Below are 20026 nucleotides of genomic sequence, written 5' to 3' on the forward strand. Positions count from 1 at the left end.
CTTCTCTACAGGCCATAACACACAGGCATACATTCAGTTGTTTTCTTACCAAAATTTACAAATTGTCACTTTTCAGTCCATTTTGAGGTTTATTTGCTCAATTTCATGTACTTTTATATGTTTGTTTGCCTTTTTCAGTTGTTTTTTGCTGTTTCAGATGTTTCCATGAACATTCATTCTTAGGCCAGCCTATCTTAGTATAAAGTTATAACTACAAATCCTGTTTTCTAATAAGAGGCTGGCTTCCTCAGACTTGTAACCTAAGCGCAGTTTTGATTAAAATTATGAAATGAACCAGATTATTTTTCTTACATGCAGCTACTGCTCATTAATTCCCTAAATCCCACCACCCCAACATGGGATTGTCTTCTCCCCATGGTATTCTAGAATACAGGAAGGGGGAATTGCCAAATGTGTCAATTGCAAATTGATCAGAGTCACACTGGAAACAATCCATAAATAAATTGAGAATTGCTGGTTGTAATATTGCACAATATGGTATGGTTTATGGAATGATTTGGACCACTAACTATTTATAAAACATCACCCTGAAGTTTGGTCACAGCGTAGTGCGATCAATATATTTTTGATATATTTTTTTATTTATTAAATGAGGAAACCATAATACAGTGGATAGCATTTATCATTTTAAGGAAAGCCACCTTTCTATAGTTGGAATGGTCAAAATATGTGAGATTTCAAACATTCTTTGCCTGTCATATTTTCATTGTCCATCCTTTTTGTTACATGTATCCCACAATGTATCCTGTTTATTTGTATTTATTTTATTTTATTAATATGAGGCATTTATAAAGTCTGATTTTGTAATTTAAATCAGAGTATATGTTTCTTGCTTTGTGTATTTTAATAACCATTTTACATATTGTTTGTTTAAATGTTTTTAAGTTGGAACAAATATGTGGCTCAGCAACTGTTTCAGGAGTAATATGTTGTCCCCATCTACCATTACAAATACTTTTCTTTTGCTCAGTGTCATAATACCAAGAATTGTAAAGAAACCTTTGCATTTTATGAAGTTTGGAATTAAATCAAAATACTGGACTTACTATTTTTAGCAAAGCTACGTTGCGTGTGATACCATCACACTTCATCAGGCAACTGATCAGGCAACTGACCCGCTGGACTGGTCATGTGACAGACAGCTAGGGATCGTAAGTCTAAAAATAGTAAGTCCAGTATTTTGATTTAATTCCAAACTTCATATACTACAACTAGATGACTGAAAACATTCATCACTTTGCATTTTATATGAAATCTTTTTGCTTTGTGATCATGGATTGGTATACCTTTGTAAAGCCATCCATCTTTTCCCCTTATAAACCTACAGGGTGGGCCATTAAAAAGTTCATACTTTTTTGATGGCTTATTTCTCAAAAGTGCAAACACATATTGAAATAAGTTGAACATATTTGTAAACCTCTATGTTTGGACTGTCATTGCTGAAAAGGGCATTAACATCCATGGTCTAATTACAAAATGGCGGCCATTTGAAGCAAGGGGGTCAAAAACCACTTTGCACACACGTAAGTCAAATGGAGCGGATGATCACGCAATATATGGTGGTCGCTGGTTCACACCACAATGGATTAGGAACAAAGGAAGAAAAAATAACAGTACGCATGAAAGTTCTGTCAATATTTCTCTTGTAAATTAACCATATTTAAATAAATATTTCTTTTTCAAACAGAATATGTAGCCTTCCAGTTGAACAGAATATGTAACAGTAGCTTTAAATAATCTGCGCAGTTAGCGTTTGTTTGCAGTCGCATTCTAGATAATGTGCATAATTTTATACCCGAGTCTTCATGATGGTTATTGCACTATAACATAAATCTTATATAGAGATATAACAAGATAAATTTATAAATAGGTGTCAGGAATGTCTCTCCTTCTCTTCGGAAATTATTTCTTCATATAGACACATGTAAACCGTAGCAGTGCTTCAATGGAAACGAGTTATTTGTCTCAAATTGTCACGAAATTAAAAATATTGCACTAGAAAAGTAAGAATACAAGTAAAATCATATTTGACTCTGATAAAAATAGTTCTGTTCTTCATTACTGCTTATCATGGTTCCATAAAGTCACGTATTTATGCATGCCACAGTGAAAATGCTTCTGTCTTTAAAGTGTTCTTATCGTCCTTCAACGTGGCCTCCTTGCTCGTGAATACAAATCATCGCACGATCGTACATATGGTGAACTGCTCTTGACCCTGGTGCGTCGGATCCTTGTGAACGCATCTGTAATACGTCTCCTCAGCTCCCGCAAATTCCTTGGCGGACCTTCGGCATACACAGACGCCTTGACATCACCCCAAAGCCAGAAGTCCAAAGGTGTCAGATCAGGACTCCTCGGAGGCCACTCCACATGATGTCCAAGGCCGACAACACGATGCGGAAACAACTCCTGCAATCTGTCTCTAACAGCGATAAGACAGTGGGCTGGCGCTCCGTCTTGAAAGAACCACGCCCTGCAGATGGCCCCGTTCGCTTGCTGTCCAAATATTTGGACCAGTTGAGGCTCTAGTTGATCATTGATTATGTCGAGGTAAACGTTTCCATTTATGTTCTGGTCAACGAATATCGGTTCTATCAACCGGTTGTTTCCTGTGACAGCTGCGAGAACACTGACTTGCGTTTGTCATGTGGAACGTTAAAAGCAAAGTCTCTCGGAGGATTGCCTTTCGGTGCATACATCCGTGCGTTTTGAGAAGAGACAGACCCGTCCATTTGAAAGTTTGCCTCGTCAACAACAACAGCGGTATCAAGAAAGCGGCGTGCTCTGTTAACTAACCAGTTACAAAACTGAAGTCGCCGATTTGGATCTCCTGGTTGCAGTCCATGACGCTTAAGGATCTTGTAAGGGTGCCATTTGATATTATGAGTGATGATTCGTCTGAGCGTTGTCCTTGGAATATGGGGACAATTGTTCCGTCGAGTACTCAATCTTGGGTTAGCTTGCAAATCCCTTCTAACATCGGCAATGTGATTGGCTGATCTTCCTGTTCGTGGTCTCCCACTGTTAGATTTATTCCGATTGAGAACAGTTCCATGTAAGTGAAACTTTTGTTTAATATTATAGATGTGTCGGCGACTAGGAAGTCTGGTATTCGGAAACTGGTGCGGCCATGCATTCAGGACAGAGCGCACCTTTCCGGTTCTTGAAATTTCCTCCTCGATGAAAATTCGTTCCTCCTTTGTAAACTGCCGCATTTTGAACAGCAAGAATCACCTCAAAGTACTTACACGGGTATCTCTAACATGAATGACAAGAACGCACGCAAGGCATTTTAAATTTGAAGTTCCTCCAAAACTAGTGTATTTGTTATGTAAATGAGCATGTCCAATCAGCCTTTTGTGTCAATTTCACAGGTGAATGATTTTCAAACAGTAAACAACTCATACACGCATGAGTCCGATGACCCCGCAATGACACTCAAGTAAATGCATATAGAGTCATCAAACTTTTTTTTTTTTTTGCTTAAGCCTAAAAACTTAATATGCATGATCATTGTCTATAGTCTTACGTGTGTGTAAAGTGGTTTTTGACTTCTCTGCTTTAAATGGTCGCCATTTTGTAATTAGACCATGGATGTTAATGCCCTTTTCAGCAATGACAGTCCAGACATAGAGGTTTACAAATATGTTCAACTTATTTCAATATGTGTTTTCATTTCTGAGAAATAAGCCATCGAAAAAGTGTGAACTTTTTAATGGCCCACCCTGTATTTCAACATAATATCATAGCAGATTTTCCTCTAGTAAACCTGATTTGACCTATTCTTAGTGTATATTTTGTATCAGGTCAAATCCTGTGTATTCTTAATGGAATGCGGGTACGGGGATGTGCGGTAGATTCGGGGTGCATTTCCAGCCATTTAGACTCAGGGCACAAAATTTGTGGACATTTTCCAAAAATGTGTATAATTTTGGGTCTGTTTTCGTCAAATTTGGTTTAGAGCCGGGTAGTTTTACGGAGTCCCAGTCGCACATCCCTACCCAAACCAAAGTTGAGAACCCCCCACCTAGGGTCAAATAGATTGTACCATACCTGAATCAAATTGTAACAAACAAACCTTTTTTACACGTTGGTATCCCCCAGTAAATGAGAAACCTTTTTCAACCTCTTATGTTACTTGTGTATATGTTTGTCGTAGAGAAACTATTTGCTAGCTTCCTCTATTATTTTATGTTCCATCCCCAGGTTACAAAAACGAGGCGAAGAAAGATGGTAATGATATAATGCTACCCACAGCTTTTGCTTGATTTTATACCTTTGTAGCATGTTATAAGATGGTCATCCAATCTATCTATTGTATAGCACAAATTGAGTATCATGTTACATGATAACTTGCACCACCTGCTGCTGATATCAATTATGTTTTCATTGTGTGGGATAGTAACATTGCTCTCACCCATCAAATTTATTATTTTAAGCCTGTCAGCAATTAGAAATCTTTACATCAATAGAAACAAATCTTGGGTTTTTTCAGAGATTGGAGAATTAATGAACTGGGTTTTTTTTCAAATTTTGTAAATTTTACCAAATATGAATGTAATGCTGTAAGAGAAAGCAAGCAAATTATCTTAATTTTGATTTCAGTTTATAATTGTTTTAAATCAACTTTGGTATTGCATGTGCTCTAATGCATGAAATTAAGCATGCCCATGAAGGTTCTTGGTATTTTACTGGGTTTCCATTATCATACATAAAATTCTTTAATGATCAATCATAGCACCAAAAATAGTAATGAATTATTTCTCCCCTCCCTCCCCTTGTGGTAGGGATACAAGGAAAGCATAAGTGAATTGTCTTTTTGCTGAATTTCAAATGGTTTGGGAAACATTGTATAAAGCAATGTTAATTTTCGATGTCATATCCAAGATTTTCCTAAAGATTTTAATACCCTGACATGAAATTTACATCAATTTGATTCCCTTTTCTGGGACCCTTTGTGATAAGATGTTATACTTTTTCTGGTATCCCATTCTTCATCTGTCATCTCTAGAACTATATTGGTATAAGCATGGGCAAGGCTTGCAAAAAACATTTATCCATGCATGCAAGGATACACAATAACATAGGGGCTAAAATTATTGAACACAATTTCTGATCATTATTTTTTAGCTACTAGCTCAATGAGAATTTAAAATTGCCGCAAACCTTCAAAATGGCTTTAACATTCATGAAATTGTACAGATTTACTTCATGATATCATGGCAAAATTGCTGTTTTTTCATACAACTTGCTTGATTGAACTACACATGCACAAAAGAAATACTAGCGAAGTAGGTGTGGACAAGCTATAATTATGAGCAGTACTGATACAATATAATGGCAACTACTCATCATCAGCTCCTGTGTTGTGTAATTACGACACACAACTTTGTGCTTTAGCTTTGAATTCATATAAAACATTTGGACTCTCTGGGGTTGGAAATAACCTATGCAAAGAATCAAATATGAGAAGGTAGGCAACTAACTAGCCCTTGAATAATACCATTGGAAATCTGCCATATTGAATAGATATAAATGAGCAAAATTGTGTATCTCATCTCCTTTTAGTGACCATTTAGGCCATCTTCTCTATTTTAATTCATTGCATCTGAGTTAGATTGGATGACATCTGTGTGTATTGATATGATATATGTATGTATTACACCAGCAAAGCCAGCCATGCATTTTGATTTGCCAATACCTAGCTGTTACTAATAGAAATTGGTGTTCATTATACTCTAATGTATAGGAGACTTGTGTACTGATCAGGCAAAATATAGCATTCAATATGAAGTATTACATTCATTCTGCAGAAAAACAGAGAAGATTTGTCTAAGCAGTGCAAAAATGTACCTTGTAACAAGAAAACTATATTGCTGGAGTGCAAATCTCCTGCTTGTTCAAATGAAATTTTCTTCTTTCTTCAAACAATGTTTTAAAGCTCAACTTCAAATGTTGGCAGCATTCAAATAATTCAATGAAATACCATGCCAGCATCTTCATAGTGACCTTATTTTGCCTGGTAAGGTACACAGTGCACATCACATCTTTAACAATTTTATATACAGTAAGTCTTTGATAATTGGGAATTGTAATTTGTGACAATCTCTTATAACTTATTAAACCCATCTCATTTCCACTTGACAGAGCTGACATAATCAGTTCCGTTGTCAGCCCTATGAGAGTGGTTGGGCTAATGGGTATTTAACAAGAGAGGATGTTAAAATTGTGTGTGTGTTTAACAGAATAAATCTGAAGTGAGTGAGATAGGTGTGTTTACAGATTCATGTGTGTTAGTAACATATTTATCATTGTGTTTTTTTATAACGCAAAGCAAAAATAACATGATTTTTAACCTTTACAACTAAGGTTCTAACTCATTACAGTTGAAGTATTTATTCAGATGTGTATAAATGTGTCAAATATATATTTGATGTAATTGTTTCATAATGTAACAGTGGTTTATTCAGTAATAGGCTCATTGTGTGAACTGTAATCACATGCATATAGTATATCATAGTCTGTCAAACTAATAGTGAATAGGTCTATATCACAGTTATCTGTACAAGATTTCAAAGTGTGTCATAGTATCAGAGCTTTGGCAAATATGGATTTTGCCTCAAAATGTTCAGGGTTGACATGGGGGTATAATGTCAAGATCCTGTGGAAGATCTTAAGGTCCATATGCACAAAACAAGTTAGACCAGCTCTATCTTTAGACCTGATCTAGCTATGGAGGTTAGACTTAGGGAGGGATCCCTTTTATCTTTTCTTTTCTCCCTTTACTCCTAGTAAAGTCCAACTGCAGCTATCTAATGATAAGCTACATGTATTTGCCCTCAACAGGATCTACAATAGTATATAATGAGATATGTAAATACCAAAAAGTTCCTTCTCCATAGAACTAATCTCCATAGTTGTCCAACTTGTTTTGTGCCTACAGACTTAGCAATAGGCATATTTAATGAGACTGCCCCACTTATTGTGTACATGTGTGAACTGTGGATACCATGTGTGCAGAATCTTACTTACTAGATTATGATTGTTTTGAGTCATCTGGCAGTTGTTACAAAGTAACAGAAAGAGAATCAAGCCAACAAATCAGTTACATAATTATGTGGTGAACTGTTCATCAGAACATCATTCAAAGAGATTTTGATTTGGGTATGTGGAAATGACCTTTGCCATGCATGTTAGTTTGAAAAGTGATAGAAGCCATCAAGGAAAGAAAAGAGGTCATCATTCAATGAAAAAGGAGGACTGGATTTGTCTTCCAGATATGGCACACCTTTGAAAATACTTTCTCTCAGTTGCCATCAAATAAACGTAGCATCAATCATATTTCTACACAGTCTGATAAACAGGTTGCAATGTAACTGGCAATCATTGGTTAGTCCAGAATGATTCAAATGTAATGATTGACTTCAAGGGTAATAGTGATGTAGGTGGGAGCTTGTGCTAAACTTTACAATGCCTGCATGCTGTACCACTGATGTGTGAATGAAAAAGTAGTTTGTACTGATTGGCTGGAGCTGCTCAAATGCAAATGTTTATGATTTTATTATCAAATGATATGAAGCAAGCATGAATCCTCAACCCAGTTAGTTATCCTCTAGCTACCCATCCAATCCATCAGTCTCCAGCTATTCCACCATCTATACATAGACATTTTCCCTTTTCAAACTGTCCTTTAAATAAGCCGGTGGATTTTAAAGCAAAATCTAATTAACTCATTCTTAATCCAGAGTTTTCAACCGAAAGCAGTTGAAAATGCACAATATATATTAAAAAGGCCTCAATTAATCTATTGTAGAACCTTTGCCTGCATGTACTGATAAATTTTTTCATGAGTGGCCTCTTTTAAAAACCTGAATCTGTCCCTGCATGATCCATTGTATCATGGTGAAGGAGTGATGAACATTTAGTTGGTTACTTGTTATTTTTTAAGATAGGAGTGAACACCAGAATTAGGCTTTATAGAGCAACTTAAAGAGCAGCTTTATAAAGCTACAGTGAATTGTCAAGAAGATTTCTGCTGTAGTTATTACAACTTTTCAGGGTGAAAAGGGCAAAAGAGAGCAAATATGAAACCCATCCCTACTCATATCCCCAGCCAACCCTGAAACTTTGCATAACATGTCTTAGTTCTTTAGACAAGATAATTAGTGCAGGTGTTTATAGCATAATGGAAAAGCTTTGACAGGGACCTGTTAGTACCCCATCAACATGTACCATATACTTGTTTCAACTTGAATTTTAAGTCGACTACATATGTGTTACTAAATAGTGATTAATCATGCACTGACCAGTAAACTGTGTCATTCATGTTACAGCAGGTAATATGAGATCCAATATGCCAATTAATTACAAGGGGTTGCATTGAGAATTCACAGGGTTAAACCTGCAGTCAGGTGTTTGACTGCTTAATAAGTTATACAATTTAATTTCTGTCCAACACATGTTTGTGAGGTGTCATTATCATTTTCAGGTTTTCTTGTGCTGTGTAAGTGTAGCCAGTCTGCATTTGGGAACAGTCGGCCAGTTGGCACAGACATTTTACTTCTCGCACCAAAATGTGAACTTCTTCCAAAATGGGTACCCCAGAATAATCCTGTGTATGCATACCCCTGTCATTAGTTCTTCACTAGAGTCTTGACAATGAAAACCACTTTGCCTGTTGCATGTGCTAGAGATGTTATGCATGTTCACATTGTAGGTGGTGCATATTAGCTTTGCAAAGTACTGTGGGCCGGGTATGTAGCAATGCTTCATTGAAAACCAAATAATGGGGTTAGTATGTGATGCGGTTAATGAGAGGAGAGAACATGTTGGCAATATTAACAAGGTAAAAGTGGTGCCGGTGGATTCTTAAAGCTATATAATGAAGTCTGTATAGTAGTAGCATACTGTACAATTTGAAATATTCAATCTACATTTAATTTTGTGGGTTATGTTAGACAGCGTGAAAATACCAGTCTACGTGTATGTTCTACTTGTGTATAGGTCAATGTAATTAAGCTTAACATCTCAAACTTAAACAAAAATGGAAACAGTTCAAACTTTGCACAGAGTGGCAAATTAATCCCAGGAAAATACTCATTTTACCATATGTCATGCATGCTCTGCTATATAATTCTGAGAGAAAGGAATAGTAATTGGATTTTAGAATAGACTGGTAGGACTTATACCGCTCATTCTACAAAATCCGGTGCCAATAGCCTTTTTTCCATTCTTTGGTCCACAAAAACTTTGTCGAGCATTTAGGGCATCAAATATGTTGTTTTTCTGGTAGAACTCAACGAGATCTATACGGACATATATAGTTTTCCATACTTTAAATGCTTTCTTCAGCCTGATTAACCCTTGCAAAGGCTCAAAAATCGCTAAAAATGCGTTTCCACAGCTCAAGTGTCACATCTAACCCTGAATATTTTATTTGAATAAATGCGATTTCTTTACATATTTGTTGTTTTTAATTAGATAACGCACCATCATATTGTTTATCAACATTATTTTTAGTGATTAAAATGTCTTTGTGTAATTCTAAAATAAATTGCACTTTCCACCAAAACGCTGTGAGCTACGTTACCTTTTTAACACACGTTATTGGAAAGAAGTAAAACAGAGGTATCAATGTAATTTGCGGTTTTTGAAAGGAAACACTCATAGGTTTTTAAAATCACAGTAAAAATCGTGATGCTGTAGCATTTTGGCATAGAAATGTTGTAAACATTGAAATTTCGACCGACCATGTTAAGATTGGTGAGCTACGTTACCAGGATTCTATAGTATGCACTTGTATTACATGTACTTCCTAATAATATGTGAAAGCTACCAGTGGTCGAACCCCATTTATATTAGAATTAACCGACATAACGTTCTAACGTGCGCAATTCTCATTAAAACATTAAAAACCAGTGAACTACGTTACTGTGAGCTACGTTACACACTCATTTAAGCATCTTCAAAACTTCTATGAAATGGTGAAATCTGTTTTACATTTCACTCAAGTGATCTCTAATTTGCTTTTTATGACCTTGGATTGAGTAAAACCAGCCCATTTTATAGTCGGTAACGTAGCTCACATTACATTGAGTTTTAGTGTTAAAAAACATCATGACTTCCTGAAAGAAAAATATGCAAGTGGTGTTGGCAATTTTTACATTTGAAAGTAGTGATACATTTACTTTTAAAAACACAAAAAGCAGGTCTTTTTGAACAACTTTTATTTTTTCAAATTTTTTAGTGGATTGGCACCGGATTTTGTAGAATGAGCGATACCATGCTTTAAGTATTTTAAAATTTAAAATGAATTTATTCTAATTTAAGTGTTCTAAATACTTTATATGTATTCAAATTTAAAAGTAAGATTATCTTTGGCTTTGGTACACATGAAAAGTGAAGACAAAGTATTTTTATGAAAAGAATATTGTAAAGAAAGGCAAAATGCCTTCAGTTGATGCATATTTTTTAAGGAATATAGGGAAAAAAGTTGTAGTGCTCAGGATCAGTTGGTTGATTTTGTTTTGTTTTTTATTACTATTTTGCTACAGACGATAAGTCACTGCAAATTATGACTGTAAATTGATGAATTATATGGTTAGTAAAGCTCATTTTTGGAATATAATGTAATATTTATGTATTCCAAACAGGAGGGAAAACATTTTTTACGATTATTATACCAAAATATGAAAATGAAAATATGAGAAGGAAAAATTAAACACAACCATAGATTTTCCAATTTTTGAGTCTTGCAGACAAGCTCAATACAACTTTCGTTAGTGTACAAAAGCAGCATAATCAATATGAAAGCATAATGTTGCTATAATAATGGCTCTATCTATTTAGAATCAGTAATTTAAGTTTAACCAACTTGATCAAGTGTGAGTTTAGTAGATAAATTGAAAATAGTTTTATTACCGTATATTTTATTACCGTAAAACGTTCGGCTAATGGCGCTATGGGCTCCCTTGACATAAGTAGAATTTTAGGCATTTCCTAAAAAGCGCCCTCTCGTAAAATTCCCACCAGCAAATAAGGGCACAGAACCTTAATTCTTGTTGGGATTACAGAGGAGGTAGCTCTCTATTTGCACATGAAATTTACTCCAAGGAAAAGGAGCCCAGGTGCGCCATTGGGCGAACGTTTATGGTATATTTACCCCATGTAAGATACAAAATATATCAATATTATAAGTTACATATTGTGACAAATTAGGGTGTATATTTATGATTTTTATCATGTACTAATACTGGTGGTCATGCAATAATAAACAGGTGATGATTATATCTAATCAAGCTTAATTTGTTTTACTGGGCTATTCCAGTTGAAATCCATACACCCCAATGGAAGACATGACCTTAACCATCCTAAAGGGAGTGTGAATTTTAAATGGGGTATGGGAGACTGTATTTGAAATCTAGCCCCTGCGTGGGAGATTACCGTCATTTGTATGAATTTCAAGTGGAATAGCCTATTTCACTGCCATATTACAGGAACATTGATATCTATAAAATTGTTTCACTAGAAGTCGCTATACTTTGATCAGCTCGTAATCGGCAGGCCGTATAACATCGCAAATTAGTATCAAAATGGTTTCTTTTGAGAATTTTCTTGTGACATCTCGCCAGAAGCATCACAAATTATTAATTCAAGTCCTATACTTTGTCTACTTTCTTTAACACTTAAAATAGGGAAAAGACAGGTCAACTAATAACACTCTAACATGGGTCTACTATTCGGCGTAATGGTAAAAGCCTAACATTTCCCGCCTATTATGAGCTGATCAAACTATATATCATTGCAATGCAGCAAGATGCCAGTAGAGAAATAGTTGGCAAAAATAACATGTCCTTAATGTTTGTTTATTAAGCCAATGAATAATTCCAAATATTTTGGGTGACCATTTATGCCAAGCTTATTTGCTCTGTATAGTCTAGCCACAATCAAGTCAAGTCAAATATCCATTTTATTGCTAATTGTCTTCATGATTTTGTGTGTTAAAGAAACTAAACTGAATATTCACTTAAATTTTTTGTTATTTTTCTTCTCTATCTCAATATTTTTGTAGCCGTGGTTGGCATCGCTGAACTATGCAATAAATCCAATGGTGAGTATTTATTTGTTTTCCTTTTTACATTTTCATTGAGACTTGATGTATATTATATGGAGACAATGTCATTGACATAAAGGCAACATTTAGAATACAATGTTAGCACTTTCATCTGTGTATAATCCATGTTTTGGTTCCAAATCTGGTTATCAGCCGAGGTCCACAAAATATATATAGTAAGTTTGGTGGTTGTTGTTGTTTTTGAAATGAATAAAATTGTTAATGAAACGTTTCATAATCTTTATTAATAATTAACGGTTATAACCAGTGGCATGTCCAGGGGGGGCTTTGGGTGCTGAAGCACCCCGCACTTTGTTAAAAATCATGTAAAATCAGCGTTTTTTTTTGGCGATTTTAGCCATTAAGCCCCCTGCATAACTCTGAAAGGCCCTCTAAGCCCCTCTGCAGGAAAAGATCCTGGACACGCCGGTGATAACCATTACCCCTGATAGAAATAAATAATACAATTGACATAGAAAGGCTTGTGGGTGTTGAAAGTTTGAATAGAGACACATAATAAATTGATTTGTTTGTTTGTTTAATTTCAGGTATGTATTTCACCAAACATGATGAAGAAGTAGCTGCAGCCTTCTCAATATATTGTGGCATCAGTATTGTACATGTAAGTCTGCAAGTCAACCATGATATGCTATATGTCACTGTTCATCCCAGACTGTTCATGGTTGGGAAAAAAGTCGCAATTCGATTTCAACCACAAATTTGAGTGCAATTAATTTAAGTCAGTTGGTGTTTACACTATCAGCAAATTTATTGTCAGAAAATTTTAAGTTGACTTTCATGTTTATTCAGTAGACATGCTTAAAAAACTGAGTTAAAATGAATACTAGCAGAAGATGCAATTCCATATCAACTACTGTATTTGTTCTATTAACCACCCAGAGCGCTTAACAAAGTCATTTTGGGTGGGCGTTTATTTTTGCATCCATTATCATCAGTGTGCCATATGTTTCAGATTTGCATAGGCAGTTAATGATATCACAGATTGCTAGAAATTACTGGGTGGGTGCTTATAGGGTGGGTAGGTAGGTAATAGAACTAATATGGTAAGTCAAATTGCCTTAAATTAAACTAAATTAGGCTCCTGAGCATCCAAGTGAATTTAACAGTCACAAATATACTGTACTTGGAACTGAATTCACATGAATTTGATAGGGGATAGGGCATGATCAAATTTCCTAGTGTAAACAGTCTTCATAACAAACATTGAACTGAAATTCTTTGATAACTTTTGAATGGAAGTTTTCTGTGTCTCATTTTAGTAAAGAACAGATCAACATGATTTCATATAATTTTCAGTATTACTGTTGCCTTGGTATCTCTATATGGATTTTATTTTTTTCTTCAATGTTCAATGAGCTTTTCTCTTGAAGGACCTTGCCAATGTTTTGTGTGTTCAATTTGAATCTTGCAAAATAAAATAACCAACACCATATGTTTCTATTTTCAGAGTTTGCTCTGCAAGAAGATGAAAGATGCTCAGTACAGGAGTAAATTGGCCAATGAACTCATGATGTACCATATGAAGGTAGGTAGTAAAGGGAGGAAACTGTGTTCGTAGGCTGGATTGTCCATCTCTCTTTTAAAGCAATTGGGTCAGACTCTTTGATGAAATGTTGCCACGTAGGATCGCTATGCCTCCTCAACAGGGAGTCTGTTACCTTCCCAGGATTGAATATTGAATTAAATAAATTTGGTGCGTGGGGAAAGGCAATAGGGGTGAAGAGCCTTGCCTAAGTGTAAAAGATGTTGGCACCACAAGGATTCGGAGCCGCAACCTCAACAAGCCTATATATTGGTCTGATAACCTTGGGTTGACTTCGAACAGGTGTATAATAATCTGCCAGGTGGTATTTCGACAAAACAAAGTACAAAGATTATTATATACATATAAGGATGCATTAATATTGACCTCACCTTCTATTTTCTATTACTTTCAGGTTGGTGAAGATGATGCACATGCATATAAGAAAGTTGTGCCAAAAACAGAGAGCTTCCATCCTGAATTTGCTAAATTCAGCTATTCACCGAGGGGTATCCCAGAATCCGACACGATATCGGTAAGAGAAATGATTGTATAGTATGATCAGGGATGCATGCGAGTTGTCATGCGAATTTAGAAATTGCAATGGACCTTTTTGGGGGGGGGGGGGGGCATACAGGCTTGGTAGCACTTTACTTGGGCTATGTATATGACTGCTGGTACTGCCCCATGACTAGAGATATGAAAGTAATGTAGTTTCCCAAATTTATTGAAAGTATTGTACATTCCTGATTCCAGGCCATTATTACCATTTCTAACCGCTAAGCACTTTCATATCTGTAGTTATGGGGCAGTACCAGCTTTAATACATAGCTCTAGTAAAGTGCCACCAGTAATGTAGTTTCCCAAATTTATTGAAAGTATTGTACATTCCTGATTCCAGGCCATTATTACCATTTCTAACCGCTAAGCACTTTCATATCTGTAGTTATGGGGCAGTACCAGCTTTAATACATAGCTCTAGTAAAGTGCCACCAGACCTGTATGCCCCCCAAAAAAAAGTCTCTCTAAAAAATCAGCTTTTCAGGGTAAAAACAGGGTAAAAAGGTCGAAAAATTAACAAGAAAAACTTGCATTAGACTGTTCATAATTATTAGACTGTTCAAAATTGCCTGAAAAGTCAATTTGTAGGGGACAAAATCAGCTTATTACAAGTAAGCCATTTTCAAGTTATGAAATAGTCCACATTTCTGCCATCCCCCCTCATTTTTTGGCTCTGAGCGGAGCTTATCAGTGCCTTTGTCATGCAACTAACTAGCATTCATTTTCAGGCCACAATACGCTGTTGGTTTTTATGCTAAGGATCATTTAATGACTGATATGAAGACTTAAGTTTCGTTTCTAAGTTTGGCTAAGTTATTTTCGAATCGATTGCACTCCAGATTTTATTGAAATTCAGGCGATAAAAGTATTATTTTTGGGTAAAAAGACCAAAATAGTCACGATAATCGAGTTATATCTTGGTTCCTGTGTGTGCTAGAGATTATTCTGGTCTGTATAATTTAAGATCGTAATACAGACGGAAACCAATGGAGGTACATTTCTTAAGATTTAGTTCAGATCAGAAATTATTTGACTACTTCTTAACTTTTCTTCACTATTTCTTTATAATTTAAATAAAGAGATAGGTAAGGAATGTCAAAAAATAGTCAAGAACATGTCTGAATCTTGAATAAATCCTCGAATAAATCTGAACAAATGACTTTTCTGGGGACTATTTGGCTTGCGCAATTCAGTGCAGTACGAAAGCACTGTGCCGATTTTTTTGTTAAAGGTCACGTTTTTACCGATAAGCTGCGATGCTCAACAAACTTCGTACTTTTCTATGAGGCTATTTTGAACCAATAAATCGATTAGTTTTTCTTGATTGATGACATCACCATTTCTGAACCAATCAGCAAACAGTTTTGTGTGATTGATCGATTCTTGCAGTAGTCTCCACAGCAGCCAGTTTGGTTCCGCCCCTTCCACACAAACATTTTTGTGGAGGGAGCGTAACCAAACTGGCTGCATAGGAGACTAAGTTCACTGACCCACTGACCTTGCAAACTCAACCACAGAGAGCTACGGTGCATAATCGAGGTGAAAATACGCTAGTTTGTTTACCATTCTGAGCTCATGAGCTTCTGGTAAATGTCATTCAAGCATTTACTGAGCATACCATAATATTTTTTTAATTAAATATAAAGATGTTTATTTAAGTTATTTGTAAAATTCAGCGATGGACTTAATATAGAAGTGGTTTGATTTTTAGTTGTAAACGCGGACTCGACCGGCATGACAAGTTGAACATGTGAAGTTCCAAATTCGGAAGCCATGTACTACTATTCCATGTACGTAGGTCTCACACGAACTGCTCCGAGGTTATACTGACTACTAGATTGTCTACTTTTGTACTTTCGTAAGTGATGAAATTGAAGAAAAATCATGAAGTGAAATCTATCAGAAATAAACACTGATGTGATGTAGGCTAGTCCTGCTTAATCGGAGTACAGCATCCAGACCAGGCAGATCCAGATCCGAACAGAACTTACGATTGTTCGGTTGGACCGGGTTCAACACACATGACACAACAGACATGTCAGGACAGAACAGTTTTGGTGTTTACAAAAAAATGCAAATGATCTCAAGTCACAAAAATTTGTTATAAAATTTCATTTTTGTCTCGCCTCAGTATTTCTGTCTGTCCGGGGTGTGGATGTCCGTGTGTCCGTCTGGAGCTGTATCTGGGAAACTGTAAGACCTCACGATACGTGGGCGCTACTTGGTGGGAGGAAGGGTATCTAAGTTTGCTCCGTAATTGTATGTTTTCGGTGAAAAATAATGCAAATTAACATAGCTAATTTGCATAATTTATGCAAAAATCAGCGCAAATTGATAAAATTTCATTTCTGAACTTTGTTCAGGATGGGACTTAGTAATCACTATTTCCGTCTGTGTGTGGGGGTGGGATGTCCGAATGTTTGTCCGGAGCTGTATCTGGGGAACCGTAAGACCCTACGGGGCGCTACTTGGTGGGAGGAAGGGTATCCAAGTTTGCTCCGTAATTGTATGTTTTTTCGGTGAAAATATGCAAATTAACATAGCTAATTTGCATAATTTATGCGAATATCAGCGCAAATTGATAGCGGTGCATGGTAACGAAACCTTGTGACAGGAATGATACACACCTGCTGATCACCTGATTAGTTTTTGGCGAAAAGTATGCGCATTTAGTTGTTAAGTTGCATAATTTATGCGGGCTTCTACAAAATGGTTGGAAATCTGAAGAAATCCGCCTTGTGAAGCTGTTTCTGGGGATCCGTAAGAATGCTAAGCCCTATGATGATGAAACGTGGTGGGGGTAGCATGACCAGAGGATCTCGACCTGATTCAATTTTCAGCGCAAAATATGGTAATTACCTACCTAATTTGCATAATTTATGCATAATATGCAAAAACCTTTTTCTCGGAGACTAGGGGTCGCACATTCTTCAAACTTGGTGGGCGGGTGCATCTTGACCCCAGACAGAACAAGTTTGTATTGGTTAGTGGGTGAAGGTCACTCGAGGTCATCCAGGGGTCATCTAAGGTCAAATTACTAAAACTGTCGTATGGGCATGAAACTTGGTGGGTACAGTTAACATTTAGAGTCAAATTTTCTGACGGTCATTTTGGGGTCATCCGAGGTCACTTAGGGGTCATCCGAGGTCAAATTACTAAAAACTGTCGTATGAGCATGAAACTTGATGGATACACTTAACATTATGAGTCAAAGTTTCGGAAGGTAATTTTGGGGTCATCCAAGGTCACCAAGGGGTCATCTGAGGTCACATTACTAAAAACTGTCGTATGGGCATGAAACTTGGTGGGTACAGTCAACATTTAGAGTCAAATTATCGGACGGTCATTTCGGGGTCATCCAAGGTCACCAAGGGGTCACCTGAGGTCAAATTACTAAAAACTTGTATGGGCATGAAACTTGGTGGGTACACTTAACATTTAGAGTCAAATTTTCAGACGGTTATTTTGGGGTCATCTGAGGTCACCAAGGGGTCATCTGAGGTCAAATTACTAAAAACTGTTGTATGGGCATGAAACTTTGTGGGTACAGTCAACATTTAGAGTCAAATTTTTGGAAGGTCATTTCGGGGTCATCCGAGGTCACCCAGGGGTCATCTGAGGTTAAGTTACTAAAAACTCGCATGGGCATGAAACTTGGTGGGTACAGTCAACATTTCAAGCCAAATTTTTGGAATGTCATTTTGGGGTCATCCAAGGTCACTCAGGGGTCATCTGTGGTCAAATTACTAAAACCTCATGTGGATATGAAACTTATTGATGGATGTATTATGCTCTGCAAATAAGATATAGCTACCAACCAGCAAGATGTATGATTGCGTGTGATCTGGCACATACAATGTATATGATTTCACCTGTTGCACATTCGACTGCAATTACTTTCACATTCAAAAAAGCACAGAGCCACAGCGCCATTGGTGCTCTTGTTTATCCTCACGGGCCTGACAAATGTAAAATGTTTTGCAACTTTCCAAGAGACACATAATCACTATCAACCTTACTATTTCATATTTTGTACATGTACTTGCAGGCGGTCATTACCATGTTTGACGACATGGGTATGATCCAAAGGTGGCGCATTAACAAGAACACACTAGCGCAGTTCATCGTCTTGGTGAAGCGTGGCTACAGAGATCCACCCTACCATAACTGGTACCATGCCTTCTCAGTAGGTCACTTCTGCTACCTGCTCTACAAGAACATCAGCAAACTCAACATGCTTGAGTAAGTTACTGGCAAATAATAGGTGCTAAAATGATGCCACCTGATTAATGTCAGACAAGTAACCTTATATTTTGTGCTATTCTTTGGTTCACCTCAAGTTCGGTAGTGACATCAATGCTTTTTCGCAGTTGCACTGCAAGCGTGCTGGCAGACTGCCCTTGTATGTGTGCAATTACACTCTGCGGGATTAACATTACGTGCATGATTTGATAATGCAACCAGCGAGATACACACCTACGTCACTACCGAATTTGAGGTGAACCAATGTATAAGTACAGGGGATTATTTAAAGTTTGAAAAGTTGAAAGGGTGCCTATTTGGATGAAAATGCTTTTGAAGGAACAGTAACTCTTATGTGAAATACTGGATTATATAATTACATTATCAGAATTATCCTAAACATATGTTTTACATAATGAAGTTATGATATTATACTTGCCCCTCCAGCATGCTAACAAATCGCTCTTTGTAAGCATGTGTTTTGCTCTATAGGGTTAAGTTAGCGTGCATGATTCAATACTACAAGTACCAAAATATGCACCAACCAAACTGGACGTGAAACAAATATCTCATTTGGAGGGTAGCTCACCATACCTGCCCTTTTCTTCCATTTGTAAATTACATCTTTAAGTCATTATTTCTCTTTTTCTTCACACAGTGATATTGAAGTCTTCTCATTATTTGTGGCTGCCATCTGTCATGATTTAGACCATAGGGGAACCAACAACAGCTTCCAAGTGCACTCGGTAAGTAACAAAGCCATCCAATTCATTTTCAAGCTGTTGTTGTTTCAAGCAATATCAAAAAGAATTTTGACAAGTTTAAAATTTTTTCACAAAATGATAAAATTAGGTATCACTTATATAATGCCTCCTTGTTATTTTAACTTGAACTAATGAGGTTTATGAAAGAAAATAGACATTTTTCCAGTGCCTCTAGATTGTAAATGCTCTGTGTATCAGCAAATCTGATTGGCTGATTCAATCTCACATTGTCAAAAATTAAGCTTTTTTCAGGATGTGTTAGGTCACCAAAGTACCTTACAATTGTGTAAAATCAGAATAATGAAAAACAAATTAAGGCATAATCTTAAACATTTCTTACCAAATTGCTTCAAAGTAGACTGCTTGCCCTGCAAGTTCTTTACTACTCCCCAATTGACCTTTTTGGTAATCCCATAAGCCTTTACATTTGGACCTCTGATGTCGTCACGCCGGTGTGCACATCAGTACTGCACACTTCACGGCCTTGAAATGCGCAGTAACAATGTTTGCTAAACGATGTGCACATAGGTGTGACATCAAATGACGACATCTCAGGTCTACCCTCAAAGGCTTATGGGATTTACCGAAAAGGTCAATCCAGAAAATTGGAATTTGTTTTCTCCAAATAAAAAGTTCATGAAGACTTGGACAGATTTGGCATGTACCTATTATTAATTATTTGTTGGAACCTACTGGGAAAGGAAACAAACAATTCTGGGTCATATCCATCTTAATATAAAGGGTCAAATATAGGACCTTTATTCTCATTTTCTATATACATGT

The 20026-nt window shown here is 36.5% G+C and overlaps 1 protein-coding gene across 7 annotated transcripts in view; it reads left to right on the top strand.

Moving 5' to 3' along the window:
* Positions 1-20026, top strand: part of LOC140161362 (cGMP-dependent 3',5'-cyclic phosphodiesterase-like) — a 294091-nt gene that overhangs the window by 267937 nt on the left and 6128 nt on the right. For 4 of the 7 annotated variants that reach the window (XM_072184856.1, XM_072184857.1, XM_072184858.1 and 1 more), the window contains 7 exons: positions 4228-4254; positions 12092-12130; positions 12682-12755; positions 13602-13679; positions 14092-14211; positions 18286-18479; positions 19138-19225. In XM_072184856.1, the coding sequence (XP_072040957.1) occupies positions 4228-4254; positions 12092-12130; positions 12682-12755; positions 13602-13679; positions 14092-14211; positions 18286-18479; positions 19138-19225 (620 nt within the window). The remainder of the gene's footprint in view (positions 1-4227; positions 4255-12091; positions 12131-12681; positions 12756-13601; positions 13680-14091; positions 14212-18285; positions 18480-19137; positions 19226-20026) is intronic. The other 3 variants (XM_072184859.1, XM_072184861.1, XM_072184862.1) reach the window with 1 other exon arrangement.

Source organism: Amphiura filiformis, chromosome 9 (genome assembly GCF_039555335.1).
Source record: "Amphiura filiformis chromosome 9, Afil_fr2py, whole genome shotgun sequence".
NCBI classification, from domain to species: Eukaryota; Metazoa; Echinodermata; class Ophiuroidea; order Amphilepidida; family Amphiuridae; genus Amphiura; species Amphiura filiformis.